Source organism: Mustela lutreola, chromosome 5 (genome assembly GCF_030435805.1).
Source record: "Mustela lutreola isolate mMusLut2 chromosome 5, mMusLut2.pri, whole genome shotgun sequence".
Classification (NCBI taxonomy): Eukaryota; Metazoa; Chordata; class Mammalia; order Carnivora; family Mustelidae; genus Mustela; species Mustela lutreola.
Window position 1 is genome coordinate 121,860,264 of NC_081294.1, and position 19,413 is coordinate 121,879,676.

General features: G+C 38.3%; 1 protein-coding gene across 3 annotated transcripts in view; it reads left to right on the top strand.

The window, feature by feature from the left end:
- LNPEP (leucyl and cystinyl aminopeptidase) overlaps positions 1 to 19,413 on the top strand; it is a 104,650-nt gene that overhangs the window by 73,271 nt on the left and 11,966 nt on the right. For all 3 annotated transcript variants that reach the window (XM_059175543.1, XM_059175541.1, XM_059175542.1), the window contains 4 exons: positions 2,094 to 2,254; positions 2,484 to 2,572; positions 15,528 to 15,711; positions 16,831 to 16,987. In XM_059175543.1, coding sequence (XP_059031526.1) covers positions 2,094 to 2,254; positions 2,484 to 2,572; positions 15,528 to 15,711; positions 16,831 to 16,987 — 591 coding nt within the window. The remainder of the gene's footprint in view (positions 1 to 2,093; positions 2,255 to 2,483; positions 2,573 to 15,527; positions 15,712 to 16,830; positions 16,988 to 19,413) is intronic.

Genomic DNA, 19,413 nt, shown 5'->3' on the forward strand with positions numbered 1-19,413 from the left:
TTTGTAGGAAAGTTGCTCTTCCTGAATTAATATATATTACTATATTTTCATTATTTGATTTTTTCAAAAATCTGTTTTCCTTTTCTTATGCTTTTGCATCTTTATCTATCTCTGATTCATAATTTTTTCCTACACTCTGCTCTATAAATCCTCCTGTCTTTTGTGGCCATGTTTCTACAAGGCCATCTTCATAGAGGATAGATCATAAGCTGCTGCCATGGGCTGCGTATTGCCCTTGGATCATTTTGCTGTTTGGATTTTGTTGTTCCTGCAGGTGTTCTCACAAGCAGTGAAGTTCAAGTTAGGCTTCAGAGCAGTGCATGAACCCAGCCTGCATTGTACATTTATGCTAATTGCATAACCCTTATGAGCATTTTGGTATGTCACCCTGATCCAGACCAATGGTTCTTAATGTTTTGGAAGATCACAGACATATTTGAAACTTTGAAGAATATTCTGGACATGTTCCCCAGAAAAAACACATATATACACAAAGTTTCAAAATTTTAGGTCCCTGGTTTAAGAATTGCTATTCTGGGGGCACCTGGGTGGCACAGTCGGTTAATTGTCTGACTCTTGGTTTCAACTCAGGGTCGTGGATCTCAGGATCATGAAATTGAGCCCCATGTCAGGCTCCACACTCAGCGCAGAGTCCGCTTAAGACTCTCTTCTTCTGCCCCTCTCCCCCGGCCCCCAGGCACGCTCACTCTCTCTGGCTCTCAAATAAGTGAATAAATCTTAAACAACAACAAAAACACCTCCTACTCTCAATCTTTCCCATATACTCTCTCTGCTTCCTTATCTTATCTGAAACCTTGTGTTTTCTAGCTGTTAACCCTGCGCCCAGAAGATAGACCTTCCCTTCTCTCTGAGTTCTCTTTGCAAAGACGAATTAGTCCCTATTACTTAAGAGTTGCTTTCAAATCACTGTTTTTGCTCTCATTATATGGTAACATTTCAATTGAAAGCCACATTATTTATTCTATACTCATTGCATTATCTCCTGACATTTAGAATATATTTCTGCCTTTCTGACTGTCTTCAGCTTTTGCATCATAATGTTTTCCTATCCCAACCTCGTCCCTAACACTATCTCCAGGTCTTTCAGCACCTACATCGAATAATGCACTGGGCTTTTCATTTCCATTCTGTTTCAGAGGCCCAAAAGTGCCTTTGGCAAAGTTTGTTTTCTTCCCAATTCCTTATCTAGAGATGAATAGATCAGAGCCATGAGAAATGTAATATTAATATTGCAATGAATTTGGGTAGATTTCATCCATCCTTTCTGCTTTAAATAAATGGGCATATGGAGGTAGAGGTGAGGCGTGTCATCATGCAACGATACTGTTAGCAAACACTTAAAGTGCTTAATGATTTTAGGCACTTGCTGTTCAAATCCATATGCAACCTAGAAAATGGTTGGAATTGGAAGGTTAACTCACCTGCTTTAAAGAGATAGTTCCAGAATTTCTATTTAATCAATGATTCCAGTGTCATAGAGATAGTGGACTTTAGAGGGTCTGTGAACCTCCGACGCTGGATTCTAGATTTCGTAGATACTGATGCAGTTTCTGGGAGAGAGCACTGGGCCCATTAACATCTTACTTTGTCGCTGCTTTCTGACACTCCCCATGGTATTCGTTCTTTCCAAGGTGGACGCTCACATGTACGGAAAGCAGAAGGTCTGGATGCAGGCTAACTCACAGGAGAAAGCTGTGCTTCTTACTCTAGAGTATTTGTCACGATTCATACCTTCTATAGGGTGGTATTGTGAGCTGAAAGAGTGCTTGTCCTGACATAGAGATTTGGACAAACACTGGGTGTACTTCTTTTTCAACACAGGGTTTCTCTCACTTTCTCTAGTTATCTAGAGAAAGTTCTGTTCCAGGTGACTTTCCTTTTGGCAGCTGCTCATTCACTTAGATCAGAAGTATAAATTTAACTCTGTATTTGTGCTTCTGGTTTTCTATTAATAGAACGTGTAGTCTTCATAGAATATGGTAGACAGAGAGGGAAAGGTACAAACTATAGTTTTTAAGCTGTTCACTTTTAAGCGAAAATAATTTATTCTTTTTTTTTTTTTTTTTTGGTAGATCACAAACAAAACACTAGATGTAAAAAAAATGATGAAAACCTGGACCCTGCAAAAAGGATTTCCTTTAGTGACTGTTCAGAGAAAAGGAAGGGAGCTTCATGTGCAACAAGAAAGATACTTTTTAAATACGAAGACTGAAATTCAACCTTCAGATGCAAGGTACATTCCGGCTTTCTCCTCCAGCTCTCTCTCTTTCACCCTTGGGTTAGAGTATTTGTAGTCACAGGTTTCTATGAAACCTAACAAGATTATCTTTTTCTGGGAAGAGCTTGAAAATTTCTTCTTCCTGCCAAAAGGAAACAAAAAAAAAAGACCCAACAAATTATGTGTAACTGACTGAAATACTGGAGAGAGTAATAATCTTCCAAAATTTTTTTTTTTTTTACAGCTATCTCTGGCATATTCCACTATCCTATGTCACTGAGGGAAGAAATTTCTCAAAATACCCATTGGTATATTTACTGGACAAGAAGTCAGGTTTGACTCTAATTCTTTTCTGATAAGAAATATGTAACAGCATGTTTTTTTAAAACTCTGACCTAGCAGCAGGAAGGAGATTATGGTTTTCTAAGTGCACACTGTTGGAGCTAGTTTTACCAATCACCTACACAAGATAGGACTAAAGTGAGTTTGGTCCCTATATCATGTATGAAGTTAGTCTTTCTTGTTCATGGGAAGTAAGGTATAGAAAATTGCCCTGAATGTGCTAGCAGTCTTGGTAGCAAACCGCAAAATGCTGTCTTTTTTTATATCCTAGATTAATATTTTATGTTACTAGGTATAAAGTAGTAGAAGCAGAGCAGTCTCTTAAAGTATACTCCGCTCTCTACGTTTTAGTGGTGAGTTTGGGCAACTGCATTTCAGGTGATTCTCATGCATAATAAAGGTTGACTCATGATCTAGATTTAGAGCAAATAATCATTACAAAATGTCCTATGAACATAGTATACATTTTTTGTTAATAAGAAAATGGGGTAAGAAATTATGATTCTGAAGAGGGGGTAAGAAAATGTAAAGATTGTATATGTTGTTGGACCCGTAGGAGTCTATAAAAAACAAAATTGAAATGTAGTTTCTAGAGGGAGGAGTCAAGATGGCGGAGAAGTAGCAAGCTGAGACTGCTTCAACTAGCCGGAGATCAGCTAGATAGCTTATCTAAAGATTGCAAACACCTGAAAATCCATCGGCAGATCGAAGAGAAGAAGAACAGCAATTCTGGAAACAGAAAAACAACCACTTTCTGAAAGGTAGGACCGGCGGAGAAGTGAATCCAAAGCGACGGGAAGATAGACCCCGGGGGGAGGGGCCGGCTCCCGGCAAGCAGCGGAGCAACCGTGCACAAAATCAGGACTTTTAAAAGTCTGTTCCGCTGAGGGACATCGCTCCAGAGGCTAAACCGGGGCGAAACCCACGCGGGGTCAGCGTGGCCTCAGGTCCCGCAGGGTCACAGAAGGATCGGGGGTGTCTGAGTGTCGCAGAGCTTGCGGGTATTGGAACGGGAAAGCCGGCTACAGAGACAGAGCCGACAGTAAGCTCGCAGCTCGGTGTTACCTTGAACCGGTCGCAGGCTCGGTGAGCTCGGAGCGCGGCCGGAGGTCAGGCAGACGGGAGTTACTGGGCGCTGTTCTCTGAGGGCGCACTGAGGAGTGCGGCCCTGGGCTCTCGGCTCCTCCGGGCCGGAGACCAGGAGGCCGCCATTTGTATTCCCGTCCTCCGGAACTCTACGGAAAGCGCTCAGGTAACAAAAGCTCCTGAAAGCAAACCGGAGCGGATTACTCACCCCGGCCCCGGGTAAGGGCGGTGTAATTCCGCCTGGGGCAAAGACACTTGAGAATCCCTACAACAGGCCCCTCCCCCAGAAGATCAACAAGAAATCCAGCCAAGACCAAGTTCACCTACCAAGGAGTGCGGTTTCAATACCAAGGAGAGCAGCAGAATTCCAGAGGAGGAGAAAGCCAAACACGGAACTCATGGCTTTTTTCCTGGGATTTTTTTTAGTCTTGCAGTTAATTTGATTTTTTCTTTTTCATTTTTTTTTTTCTCGCCTTCGGGTAAAATTTTTTTTTTAACTGTTACCTTTTTCTTTTTTAACGATTTTTTACTAGTTTATCTAATATATATATTTTTCTTTTTTACATTTTTCTTAGGTGTTTTCTTTTTTTAAAAATTCTTTTCTTTTCTTTTCTTTTTTTTTTTCTTTTCTTTTTGTTTTTTTTTTCTTTCTTCCTTTTTGAACCTCTTTTTATCCCCTTTCTCCCCACTCACGATTTTGGATCTCTTCTAATTTGGTTAAAGCATATTTTCCTGGGGTTGTTGCCACCCTTTTAGTATTTTACTTGCCCCTTCATTTACTCTTATCTGGACAAAATGACAAGACATAAAAATTCAACACAAAAAAAAGAACAAGAGGCAGTACCGAAGGCTAGGGACCTAATCAATACAGACATCGGTAATATGTCAGATCTAGAGTTCAGAATGACAATTCTCAAGGTTCTAGCCGGGCTCGAAAAAGGCATGGAAGATATTAGAGAAACCCTCTCGAGAGATATAAAAGCCCTTTCTGGAGAAATAAAAGAACTAAAATCTAACCAAGGTGAAATCAAAAAAGCTATTAATGAGGTGCAATCAAAAATGGAGGCTCTAACTGCTAGGATAAATGAGGCAGAAGAAAGAATTAGTGATATAGAAGACCAAATGACAGAGAATAAAGAAGCTGAGCAAAAGAGGGACAAACAGCTACTGGACCACGAGGGGAGAATTCGAGAGATAAGTGACACCATAAGACGAAACAACATTAGAATAATTGGGATTCCAGAAGAAGAAGAAAGTGAGAGGGGAGCAGAAGGTATACTGGAGAGAATTATTGGGGAGAATTTCCCCAATATGGCAAAGGGAACGAGCATCAAAATTCAGGAGATTCAGAGAACGCCCCTCATAATCAATAAGAATAGGCCCACACCCCGTCACCTAATAGTAAAATTTACAAGTCTCAATGACAAAGAGAAAATCCTGAAAGCAGCCCGGGAAAAGAAGTCTGTAACATACAATGGAAAAAATATTAGATTGGCAGCTGACTTATCCACAGAGACCTGGCAGGCCAGAAAGAGCTGGCATGATATTTTCAGAGCACTAAACGAGAAAAACATGCAGCCAAGAATACTATATCCAGCTAGGCTATCATTGAAAATAGAAGGAGAGATTAAAAGCTTCCAGGACAAACAACAACTGAAAGAATTTGCAAATACCAAACCAGCTCTACAGGAAATCTTGAAAGGGGTCCTCTAAGCAAAGAGAGAGCCTACAAGTGGTAGATCAGAAAGGAACAGAGACCATATACAGTAACAGTCACCTTACAGGCAATACAATGGCACTAAATTCATATCTCTCAATAGTTACCCTGAATGTGAATGGGCTAAATGCCCCTGTCAAAAGACACAGGGTATCAGAATGGATAAAAAAACAAAGCCCATCTATATGTTGCCTCTAAGAAACACATTTTAAGCCCGAAGACACCTCCAGATTTAAAGTGAGGGGGTGGAAAAGAATTTACCATGCTAATGGACATCAGAAGAAAGCAGGAGTGGCAATCCTTATATCAGATCAATTAGATTTTAAGCCAAAGACTATAATAAGAGATGAGGAAGGACACTATATCATACTCAAAGGGTCTGTCCAACAAGAAGATTTAACAATTTTAAATATCTATGCCCCCAATGTGGGAGCAGCCAACTATATAAACCAATTAATAACAAAATCAAAGAAACACATCAACAATAATACAATAATAGTAGGGAACTTTAACACTCCCCTCACTGAAATGGACAGGTCATCCAAGCAAAAGATCAGCAAGGAAATAAAGGCCTTAAATGACACACTGGACCAGATGGACATCACAGATATATTCAGAACATTTCATCCCAAAGCAACAGAATACACATTCTTCTCTAGTGCACATGGAACATTCTCCAGAATAGATCACATCCTCGGTCCTAAATCAGGACTCAACCGGTATCAAAAGATTGGGATCATTCCCTGCATATTTTCAGACCACAATGCTCTAAAGCTAGAACTCAACCACAAAAGGAAGTTTGGAAAGAACCCAAATACATGGAGACTAAACAGTATCCTTCTAAAGAATGAATGGGTCAACCGGGAAATTAAAGAAGAATTGAAAAAAATCATGGAAACAAATGATAATGAAAATACAACGGTTCAAAATCTGTGGGACACAACAAAGGCAGTCCTGAGAGGAAAATATATAGCGGTACAAGCCTTTCTCAAGAAACAAGAAAGGTCTCAGGTACACAACCTAACCCTACACCTAAAGGAGCTGGAGAAAGAACAAGAAAGAAACCCTAAGCCCAGCAGGAGAAGAGAAATCATAAAGATCAGAGCAGAAATCAATGAAATAGAAACCAAAAAAACAATAGAACAAATCAACGAAACTAGGAGCTGGTTCTTTGAAAGAATTAATAAAATTGATAAACCCCTGGCCCGACTTATCAAAAAGAAAAGAGAAAGGACCCAAATAAATAAAATCATGAATGAAAGAGGAGAGATCACAACTAACACCAAAGAAATACAAACTATTATAAGAACATACTATGAGCAACTCTACGGCAATAAATTTGACAATCTGGAAGAAATGGATGCATTCCTAGAAACATATAAACTACCACAACTGAGCCAGGAAGAAATAGAAAGCCTGAACAGACCCATAACCAGTAAAGAGATTGAAACAGTCATTAAAAATCTCCAAACAAACAAAAGCCCAGGGCCAGACGGCTTCCCGGGGGAATTCTACCAAACATTTAAAGAAGAACTAATTCCTATTCTCCTGAAACTGTTCCAAAAAATAGAAATGGAAGGAAAACTTCCAAACTCATTTTATGAGGCCAGCATCACCTTGATCCCAAAACCAGACAAGGATCCCACCAAAAAAGAGAGCTATAGACCGATATCCTTGATGAACACAGATGCGAAAATACTCAACAAAATACTAGCCAATAGGATTCAACAGTACATTAAAAGGATTATTCACCACGACCAAGTGGGATTTATTCCAGGGCTGCAAGGTTGGTTCAACATCCGCAAATCAGTCAATGTGATACAACACATCAATAAAAGAAAGAACAAGAACCATATGATACTCTCAATAGATGCTGAAAAAGCATTTGACAAAGTACAACATCCCTTCCTGATCAAAACTCTTCAAAGTGTAGGGATAGAGGGCGCATACCTCAATATCATCAAAGCCATCTATGAAAAACCCACCGCAAATATCATTCTCAATGGAGAAAAACTGAAAGCTTTTCCGCTAAGGTCAGGAACACGGCAGGGATGTCCATTATCACCACTGCTATTCAACATCGTACTAGAGGTCCTAGCCTCAGCAATCAGACAACAAAAGGAAATTAAAGGCATCCAAATCGGCAAAGAAGAAGTCAAATTATCACTCTTCGCAGATGATATGATACTCTATGTGGAAAACCCAAAAGACTCCACTCCAAAACTGCTAGAACTTATACAGGAATTCAGTAAAGTGTCAGGATATAAAATCAATGCACAGAAATCAGTTGCATTTCTCTACACCAACAGCAAGACAGAAGAAAGAGATATTAAGGAGTCAATCCCATTTACAATTGCATCCAAAACCATAAGATACCTAGGAATAAACCTAACCAAAGAGACACAGAATCTATACTCAGAAAACTATAAAGTACTCATGAAAGAAATTGAGGAAGACACAAAGAAATGGAAAAATGTGCCATGCTCCTGGATTGGAAGAATAAATATTGTGAAAATGTCTATGCTACCTAAAGCAATTTACACATTTAATGCAATTCCTATCAAAGTACCATCTATCTTTTTCAAAGAAATGGAACAAATAATGCTAAAATTTATATGGAACCAGAAAAGACCTCGAATAGCCAAAGGGATATTGAAAAAGAAAGCCAACGTTGGTGGCATCACAATTCCGGACTTCAGGCTCTATTACAAAGCTGTCATCATCAAGACAGCATGGTACTGGCACAAAAACAGACACATAGATCAATGGAACAGAATAGAGAGCCCAGAAATAGACCCTCAAATCTATGGTCAACTAATCTTCGACAAAGCAGGAAAGAATGTCCAATGGAAAAAAGACAGCCTTTTCAATAAATGGTGCTGGGAAAATTGGACAGCCACATGCAGAAAAATGAAATTGGACCATTTCCTTACACCACACACAAAAATAGACTCAAAATGGATGAAGGACCTCAATGTACGAAAGGAATCCATCAAAATCCTTGAGGAGAACACGGGCAGCAACCTCTTCGACCTCTGCCGCAGCAACATCTTCCTAGGAACAACGCAAAAGGCAAGGGAAGCAAGGGAAAAAATGAACTACTGGGATTTCATCAAGATCAAAAGCTTTTGCACAGCAAAGGAAACAGTTAACAAAATCAAAAGACAACTGACAGAATGGGAGAAGATATTTGCAAACGACATATCAGATAAAGGACTAGTGTCCAGAATCTATAAAGAACTTAGCAAACTCAACACCCAAAGAACAAATAATCCAATCAAGAAATGGGCAGAGGACATGAACAGACATTTCTGCAAAGAAGACATCCAGATGGCGAACAGACACATGAAAAAGTGCTCTATATCACTCGGCATCAGGGAAATACAAATCAAAACCACAATGAGATATCACCTCACACCAGTCAGAATGGCTAAAATCAACAAGTCAGGAAATGACAGATGCTGGCGAGGATGCGGAGAAAGGGGAACCCTCCTACACTGTTGGTGGGAATGCAAGCTGGTGCAGCCACTCTGGAAAACAGCATGGAGGTTCCTCAAAATGTTGAAAATAGAACTGCCCTATGACCCAGCAATTGCACTATTGGGTATTTACCCTAAAGATACAAATGTAGTGATCCAAAGGAGCACATGCACCCGAATGTTTATAGCAGCAATGTCCACAATAGCCAAACTATGGAAAGAACCTAGATGTCCATCAACAGATGAATGGATCAAGAAGATGTGGTATATATACACAATGGAATACTATGCAGCCATCAAAAGAAATGAAATCTTGCCATTTGCGACAACATGGATGGAACTAGAGCGTATCATGCTTAGCGAAATAAGTCAAGCAGAGAAAGACAACTATCATATGATCTCCCTGATATGAGGAAGTGGTGATGCAACATGGAGGCTTAAGTGGGTAGAAGAAGAATAAATGAAACAAGATGGGATTGGGAGGGAGACAAACCATAAGTGACTCTTAATCTTACAAAACAAACTGAGGGTTGCCGAGGGGAGGGGGTTTGGGAGAAGGGGTTGGGATTATGGACTTTGGGGAGGGCATGTGATTTGGTGAGTGCTGTGAAGTGTGTAAACCTGGTGATTCACAGACCTGTACCCCTGGGGATAAAAATATATGTTTATAAAAAATAAAAAAAGTATAAAAAAAAAAAAAAAGAAATGTAGTTTCTAACCATTTGTTAAATACCACTGTAAATGCCACACCATGCACCCTCTTAATTTACATCCTGAAAGAACATGAAGATCTTGGGTCCTGCAGAAACCATTAGTGATACTCTAGATTTATGAAAAGGGAACATTTCTTGTTTGAATTTGTGTCTGGTTTTCACACCTATATTTTTGAGAAGAGAGTATAGTCTAGTGGTTAATGGAATGGACTTTGGAACCAGATTATCTGGTTCACTTGTGTGCCTGCATGTAGTTCTGTGATTCTCTGCGCCTCATTCCCTCAGCTACAGAGTGGACATGATGACCCTATTTTATAGTGTTATAGATTGAGTTCATTTATGTGAAGCACCTAGAGTAATGTCTGGCATGTGTTACGTGGTATATACAAGTTACCTGTTGTTATTCATGCTATTATTGAAAAATCTTTAAACATAGTATATCCACATTATATAAAAGGTAGAAAATGGAGAACAGATCAACCCATCACAACTATTCTCATGATTATTTCTTTCTAATAATTTTTAAATATTTTTTTACTTAGTTGATACCATTGTGTACAAGTGATTTTTATCTTGCCTTTTTGAAAAACATATAGAATATTGATTTGATTTTTCCTTCCTGTTGGACACTTGATTCACCATTTGTCTCTATTTTAAAAAAAGGTCTTAGTAAAAATTTGTGATCTTAATGTTTTGCCATTATATGAACTTCTTCATAGGAATGCTTCTCAGAAATGAAGACTGTTATCTTTTGTGATTTAATACACATTTCTAAGTTGCCTTTCTATGATGTAATAATTTATAATGCCAGGTGAAATATGTGAGCATACCAGTTGCATTGCTGTTTAACTAGAGTGGAGTGTTAAAACAATCTCATTTAAAACATTAAGAACACTTGATGATATTATATCTTTGATTAATATAACATAACCAGGGGTTCAAGGAAGGGCTGCCTTTGATGAAAACAAAACTCGTTACTTTTAAGTGTCCTTGGAAGGACGGTCCCTGACTAAAGAAAGAACACTTCATCCCATCCCCTTTTTGGACCAATAAGGAAATTTTCCAGACCTCCCAATAGTATGTAAATTTTTGGTGGTATTAGAAATAATTGGGCAATGAGAAACCCGCTTTTATAAAAGACCCTTAACTTTTAAAGCTCAGTTTGAATGTGAGCTTTGAAAACTGTCTTTGAGTCTCATATCCCAAAGTCTAGCTCCTGTTTTCCTGCTGTAGCCTTTTCTCCCTCCGCCCTTCCCTGGCACTCTGTGCTTCTGCAGAAACTGTTTCACACCTCAGATGTGCTCTCCTGCCCTTGCACGTGCTGTTTGCGCTCCGGGAAGAACACTCTTACCTCTCCACTCCCTTGATTTACTGCTGTTCATTCTTCAGATCTCAGCGTGCTCACTGCTTGCTCTAGGCAGCCTTCCCTAACCTCAAGACAGGTTAGATGTCTGCTTGTGTGCTCTAACAATACGCTCTGCTTTTCTTCTTTTGATATACTGTAAATACTGTTTCCCTTAGGTCTGTCCCCACATTAGATGTGTTCCCTATTTAAGGTAGAGTTCCTGGCTAGGTGAATCACTTTTGCGACCTTAGCACCCAGTACGCACACATTTTTTAAATGAATAAAATTTAGTATGTAACGAGGTGACTCAATTTCAGGTCTCACTGTGAAAAGTTTTAGGAAAAGAGCATGCAAAGCCTGATGAAATGATAACTTCTATTTTCCTTCCTTTGCAAGTATTCTTAATAAAGGGGAATATGCAAAATGTGCCATAATGTAATTGGTTTAATCTGGAGCTGGAATGGAGCCAACAGATGATGAAAGCAGTGTCTGTTACTTCCTCTTCTCAAATGTGCTTTCCCTTGCTGCCACTGCTGCCCCTGCTGTTTCAATTCCGGGCAGTTCAGGTTTTCAGAGTCCACACTGAAAATGTTCTGTCCTCACTAAAAATTATTGACCCTGAGGGTGGTTGGGTCTTCTTGGTTCCTAATGCTCTGGTGAGAAGCACTCTTATTTTAATTGCTTTTTAATTTTTTTCTATTCCCAAAAGAAGTGTGGTAGAGACAGGGGCTACAGAGGCTTACTTTTTGCCGTATGACTTTAGTGCGCTGTGTGAATTGTTAAGTCTCTAGTATATTTCCATGTGTTCTAATGCCAGGGCTGCTGGGTTAGTCTGTTTGTTCAGTCAACTATAGGAGTTATGTTTGATCAATATCTTTGTCACTTTTTCCCACATACGTGAATTTTGAGTGATTAATAGTTGGGCCTAGGGGCGCCTGGGTGGCTCAGTGGTTTAAGCCTCTGACTTCAGCTCAGGTCATGATCTCAGGATCCTGGGATCGAGCCCCACATTGGGCTCTCTGCTCAGCAGGGAGCCTGCTTCCCCCCTCTCTCTGCCTGCCTCTCTGCCTACTTGTGATCTCTCTCTGTTTATCAAATAAATAAATAAAAATCTTTAAAAAAAAATAGTTGGGCCTAAGAAGGTGTGAAAGGGGCCATTTTGTCAAGCTATATATTGAGAAAATTTCACTAAAATAATGAGTGTCTTCCTCTCCCTTCTCTCCTCTTTTCCCTCCCCACTCCCTCTCTCATCCACATCTTACTCAGACCTAAGCTCTTTAACTGTAGGAAATCTTTATATTAAATCTAATTTGAAACACTGATGATACCACTGTGCCAGAAGTATGTATCTCAAACTAAAAGACCAGGTGTTGTCTTTGAATAAAGGGCATTTGGAAGAACAGAATAAGGAAGGGCATATAATTAGGGTATTTATTATGTGCCATCTTTTGCTCTTCCCCCCCACCAATAAAATAAAAGAGAATAAAGGGTACTGGGGAAAGGAATGCTTTTGAACAAGAGGGAATGTAGTTTAACTGCGCATATCGTGCTAGCCCTCTGGAGCAAGCTGCACAGGCAGCTTCTCAACTTTGTGTAAGAACTTGTTTTTTGTTTCTATGTTTTAGTGTTTCTGTATAAAACAGTAGTTGATTTTCATAACTCATTGACAAGTGGTTTTTAAAATCACTACTAAATTGCTTCATCTGGGCTTCTGCCATATAAGATTGGAGTGAGTCTTTTTTAATACTCAATGGACTGTGAAAATTGAACTCTTAATCTGTTAATGATTACAATAAATTAAAAACATATGAGGGTAGCCTCATCCACATTTGAGCTGTAGGATGTAGTTACCTCCCTTGTGTGCAAAGCTATTATTTTTTGATACCTGTGGTTTTAAGATCCTTCATTCTGGATCATTCAGAAGACCTGAGGGAAACTAATATGTTGATTCTTTAAAATGATAACTCTCCTCTCTCTGTTCTTGGCTACCCTGCTTTGTATTCTGTCATCGAGATGACAGTAATAATTTCGAGTACACTCCCAGCTGCCTTCCTCCTTTCTACCATCTGGACTTGGCCAAGTTTACAACACGGCAAATTGCTTATCAGTCAAAATACACTGTATTTCAGTATTTTCCTGTATCCATCCAGTGGAAGAATTGCCATACTTATCATTTCTTGCCTCTTTTTTTGGCAAAGGGAGATTTGGAGCTCTTTAGTCTTGATTCTCAAGGTTCTTTCTTGATTAAAGCTCTGCAGGAAATTGTGTTGGGTAACCTGGAGAAGGTCGATATTTTTTCCGTAGTTACTAATAAAGTTATCATTTCATCAGTCATTGTTTTTTTTAAATGTCTCCCTATTATTCCTTAGAACTGCACTCTGCTCTACGAAAAGGAATAAATCCTATTAATGTAGTTGATTTTTCTCATCTTCTGCTCTATCAGCCATAGAACAGAAATTAATACAGGATTTTTTAATGGAAAAAACTGATTATTTGGTATGTCATGTTAGGACATGATCAGAATGTAAGTCTTTTCCATATTAAACATCCTTTGTAGTTTCAGTAGAATTGGAGAAACTCAGGTATTAAGAGAATCTGATAAATTTTAATAATTCATGCTTTTGAAGTTGATAGGCCCTGAGATTTTAGGTACCAAATTTAAATGTGTTCCTAATGCATTTTATGTGCAAAAGCCATCATACAGAGTTATTATGGTAGTGAAAATTTTAAAACAGTGTAAGTATTTCCAAATAGAAGATGGGTTAAACTATGGTAGTTTTTCAAATGGAATTTATGAAGATACTTGAATACTGCATATGAAGACAGTGGGAAAATGGCTGAGGTAGAAACTGATAGGTAAAAAAGCAATACAAATATTAATGCATATCTGTCCACTGTGTGAAATATTACATTAATTAAAATGTGTATGGGAAAAGTCTTGGCACAGAATACACCCCCACAAAGCTATCATTGTCTGAGTTTAGATTATTTTCCTTGTCTCTGTTCTTCTTTGATAATTTTTAAAAATAAGTACTCCTTAAAGTTGGAAAGAAAACTTACTTCGTAAGTATCTATAAACCATATTTAGATTTGGTTTGAAAACCTTTACTATGACATGGTTATTTTGTTCATTCATTTATTAATTCACTTAGGATTTTTTTTTTTTTTTAGTATCTGCTAGGAACATTGTTCTGGGCACTGAGGGATTAGCAGTAAACAAAATAGTAAGCTCATAGAATTAGATTCTAGTAAAAAGTAAATCTGGAGATGCTCAGAAGCATACCCTTAACTATTAAATTAAGTCCAAGTCTTTGTTGCCAACTTACTTAAAGGACATTTCTTGATTCGTAATTTAAAGAATTTGAAAAATTCCTACATATATTTTGTAGTCAGATTTTGTAGTAATATATTTTGGTAGCCATATATTTTATGACTCTATTAATTGAAATCATTTTATATAAATTTCCAACAATTCTTTTAGCATTCGTTTATTTAATAGTAGGGACTCAAAAATGCATATCACTTTCCTGTTATTTTAACCAACTTATATATTTGTGCGTAATGCGATCTTCATCTTCCCCTAATGTCTATTTTTGCTAGCTTTGAATTACGTGACTTTTCTAAATAGCTTCACTTATTCTTCCTCCAATGTAATTAAAGACAAAGACTGAGATGGAACACTTTTTACATAGTTTTTTCACTATCTTCCCTGCTTCCTCACCCTACACATTCTTTTTTTTTTTTTTTTAATTATTTTATTTGACAGAGAGAGAGATCACAAGCAGGCGGAGAAGCAGGCAGGGACAGAGGGGTAAGCAGGCTCCCCGCTGAGCAGAGAGCCGATGCGGGGCTCGATCCCAGGACACCGAGATCATGACCTGAGCTGAAGGCAGCGGCTTAATCCACTGAGCCACCCAGGCACCCCCACCCTACACATTCTTATCACCTGCTTAAAACACCTGTATATCTTGAACTCTCTCAACTTGGATGTCATTTCTTCCCAGAAACCTCTCCTAACCTCCACTTGGTGGTGGAGCATTTCTTCTATGTTCTTCCATAGGATGCCAAATTTTCTTTTTCCGTCAATTACATTTATATGATACTCTGTTTGCCTGGCTACATTGGACTGTAAGATCTGGGGAAGAAGGGGCATTTCTCCCTTGTTCACCATTAAATAAAAAAATTGTTAAATGAATGAGTGGTAAATGGTAGGTATTCATCCTTTCTGATGGCTGAGTAATAATCTGTTATATATACGAACCACATCTTCTTTATCCATTAAGGAGGGCACATGATGTGATGAGCACTGGGTGTTATATGCAACTAATGAATCGTTGAACACTACATCAAACACTAATGACATACTATATGTTGGCTAATTGATCTTAAGTAAAAAAAAAAAAAAGAGTAAAAAAAAATTTTGAAATGAATGAGTGGTGATCTTTGCTGACTTTAAAATAACTGCACTAGGAGACAGACATTTAGTTCGTTAGTAGAATAATTAAATGTAACAATATACTGTATTAACTTTGAAACAAAATGCCCATTTAGTACTTTTTCTTCTATTATCTCTCCTCTCTTTATCTCATTTTTTGGTCTGTATTAGGTGTCATCAATCTTACAGAAGAAGTGCAGTGGGTCAAAGTCAATACGAACATGAATGGCTATTATGTTGTACACTATGAAGATGACGACTGGGAAGCACTAATCAAACAGCTGAAAGCAAATCCTTATGTCCTGAGTGACAAAGACCGAGCCAACCTCATCAACAACATCTTTGAGCTTGCAGGGTAATGTGAGCTTGGTTTGGGTTGGCGGGTTGGTTTTCAAACAAGTGTTCTGCAGAAAAAAAACACTTTAGAAAAACAATTCAAGAGAACTAGCGCATGTAGAGTCTCTTAGGTGTACTTGTTTTGGATGATTGGGAAGATGTAAGATCTAATCCTTGCCTTCAGGGGTGTTATAATCTATATAGCAACATCCACTACAAACATAGTAAACAGTTAAATAACAAGATTTAAATAGTATCTTAAGACTTGCCCATACCAACAAGTAGGATACCTGTTTGCTGAATAAAGTAGGCATTCTGGCTTTATTTCATGAGAGAATTCTTTTCAAGCAGCATTTAGTTTAGGCGTGAAGCTTAGTGCTACCCACTGGTTTGAGCGATGTGTCTGAGAGGTGGGGCCTTCGTACTTGTGTACAGCTTGCCTCCTAACTACTCTGTGCCTTATGGAATCCCAAAACCATGTATGGAAGTGATATGTGTAGCTATCCTCTGAAAAGTGAGAGTATCAACTTGGGTTGTTATTGGGTCTAGAGACACATGGAATATTCAAAAGTATTCTTTCTGACCTTTGTTGACCTTATTTTGGTTCATTTTGTATGAAGTGATCTTACATTATCTGAGCCATCATTGTTTTGACTTCTCCTAAATGGTTAATTCTTAAAATATACTCACCATAAATTCACAGTGGACCTGTAACAAGTTTGACAAATTCCCATACAAATAACAAAATATTTTCTTTTTGATTCAAATCCTCTTTTTGCTACTTGTCCTCACCTGGTAAATATAAGTGATAAATAAATAAATAAAGGTAGTATTCTTCATCGTTTCCCACGAAACAGGACGTTGTAATACTTTCCATGAGTCTGTAGCAATTTACAGGTGACTTGGGGAATAAAACTTGAGCTCTTGTTTATCTTTCTCATGAAATCTATCTTTAACCTTGGGTCATGCACATGAACTTAATCAAGGATAATAATATTTAGTCTGACTTTACAGAATACCACCCTAAGCTTAAAACTTTAGTTCTTCAAGACTCACCATCTGTTCATAACATTTCTCTGCATGCCTATAGAGTTCATCTCCCTCAGCATATTGACTTATCTGTTCTATTACCTTTTAGCTTAGGCAAGGTATCTCTTCAGAGGGCTTTTGATTTGATTGATTACCTTGGAAATGAGACCTATACCGCACCCATCACTGAAGCCCTGTTCCAGACCGGCCTCATCTATAACCTCCTTGAAAAGCTAGGATACATGGATCTGGCCTCAAGAGTAGTGGTAAGTCTCCCTTATTGCCAGTATGTCTTTGTTGCTTGCCTTTAATGTTGTGATTCACAGTTCTGTTCAGCAGAGTAATTGGCTGAAAAAGCAACCAGCCACGTTCCCTTTTCTTCATTTTCCTAGTTATGAAATCTTTACTTTGAATCATTATGACATTGCTTACCAGGAAGTGTTGATAAAAGGCTTGCATAACATGGTCTTGTTTGAATATCAAAATAAAGAATTCTGACACTGCTGTCAAAATGAGGGCACATGAAAAGAAAACCTCTATTCAAATCCCAGTCTATTTTTACATAATAAATGCTTGAAGTAGGTCCTTTTGCAATGGGGTGTTCCCCACTGATTTCCTAGTTGGTCATTATGAAATGACAGTGATGTTTGTATTGAGAATATCCTGTTTTAGGAGTTCTTACTGATACCTCTCTTACGGAGGATGATGGATATATTTCTCTGCAAAGTACTAAAGGAGTCTCGGTATTGGGGACTGCTTTCCCTTTTTTAAAACCAGTTGCCTAATTAGTGTTAAATTAGATTTAATACTGATATCTCAGTATTATACTGTTGACAGAGTAAAAGCGTAGGAGGAAGAGATTAATTCTTTTTTTCATCTGACTCTGAATCATCACATTCTGACAACAGGTTTTGCTTTAGAGACCAGTTAGATTTTCCAGGCACTAGGCAAAAGGCAGCTTTCAGAAAAAGGAAGAAAGTATTGAACCAGAAATTAGAACGTCTTTTAGGGTTTTGGTGTCTTCACTGGGGAAGGCAAGAGGTTGGATTACATCTTTTTTTTTTTTTTTTAAACACCCCTTTTCTGCCTCTTGCTAGGCTGCTGCACATCTTCTGTGATGAGTTCTCCCATCACACACTATTCTCAGTGTGAGGAGGCAAGGCCAGCTGGTGGGCCATATGGAGCTTGAGAAGCACTCTTCCCCCCAGGTCTCTGATCTGACCCCAAAAGAGCTATGCCTATTCCTTCCCATAAGGGTGATACTTAAGTCAGATGATTTCTGAGGGCTTTTCTCATTGTTGCGATTTTCATCTTTCTTCTGTATCATGAGGCTTTTTACCATCCTTAATAAAAACCAGTATCTTCAAAATGTGACTCAACCCATAGTAAATACTGAGCAAACAAATGAGAAACTGTTCATTTCAGTGCTTGTTATGTTCTGTACACCATGCTTAAGTGTTTAATGTAGATTACCTCATTTAATCCTCACACTATGCCAGACAGATATCTCTACCCTCCTTGAATAGATAGGGAGACCCAATAACCTCCCTCCCATCACTTACCTAGTAAATTACAAAGCTGAGCTTCAAACCCAGATTAGTTCCACTCTGAAGCCCACTGGTTTTGTGTTAATGTTGCTGTATTTTAACTTAATTTGTCTTCTAGCAATGTCATCTTTCAAAGGATACCTTTTGGTTGGAAAAATCAAGACTGTTTCTTTGCTATCATTTTTTTAAACAAAGGTTATAAATTAAAGCCATTTGAAAAATTTGTAGACCGTGTGTTTAAGGTTTAAGATGACAGACTTACACTTAGTGCCCTTGAAAATAAAGTTGTCAACTTAATATTTGAGATTTCTTTTATATTTAAAATGTTAATAAAATTTATATTCTCCGTGTACACTTCGAGGAGTATGCAAATAACTTATTGGTCTCTTTAGGGCAAATTTAGAATCCAACACTGACTTTATACTGTTAGTCTATGGAAGAGATTGGCTTTGTGGTAGCCACTTCAGCTACTGTAGGTGAATCTTTGAGTTGTTTGCAATTTGGAGCTATTACGAATGGCATTGCTACGAATATTCTTATATATAGCTTTGTTGAATATATGTATGCATTTCTATGGGGTATATGTCTGGAAGTGGAATTGCTGAGTCATAACATATTTATAGTTAATACTGTACCATCAAATCGTTGTTCAATGTTGTATCAATTTGTGCTCCATCAGCAGGCTATGAGAATTTGAGTACTATTCTGGCTCTGTATCCTTGTCAACACTTTGTATTAATAGTGATCTTTTTCCTTTTAGCCATCCAGTTGGATGCATAGTGGTATCACAATTTTGGCTTTAATTTGTATTTCCCGGGTGCCTGGGTGGCTCAGTCGGTTAAGCATATGCCTTCTGCTCAGGTCAGGATCCCAGAGTTCCAGGATCAAATCCCGTGTTGGCTCCCTGCTCAGTGGGGACCCTGCTTCTCCTCCTGTCCCTCACCCTACTCTTGTGCTCTTTCTCTCTCTTAGATAAATAAGTAAAATCTTTAAAAAAAATTATTTGTATTTCCCTAATGACTAGTGAAGATGAATTCCTTTGGATTTGTTTATTGACCAGTAGACGTACACTTTGGTTAAGTGCCCAGGTGATTAACTTTTTCCTATTGGATTTTCTGCCTTTCTCTAATTGATTTGTAGAGCTC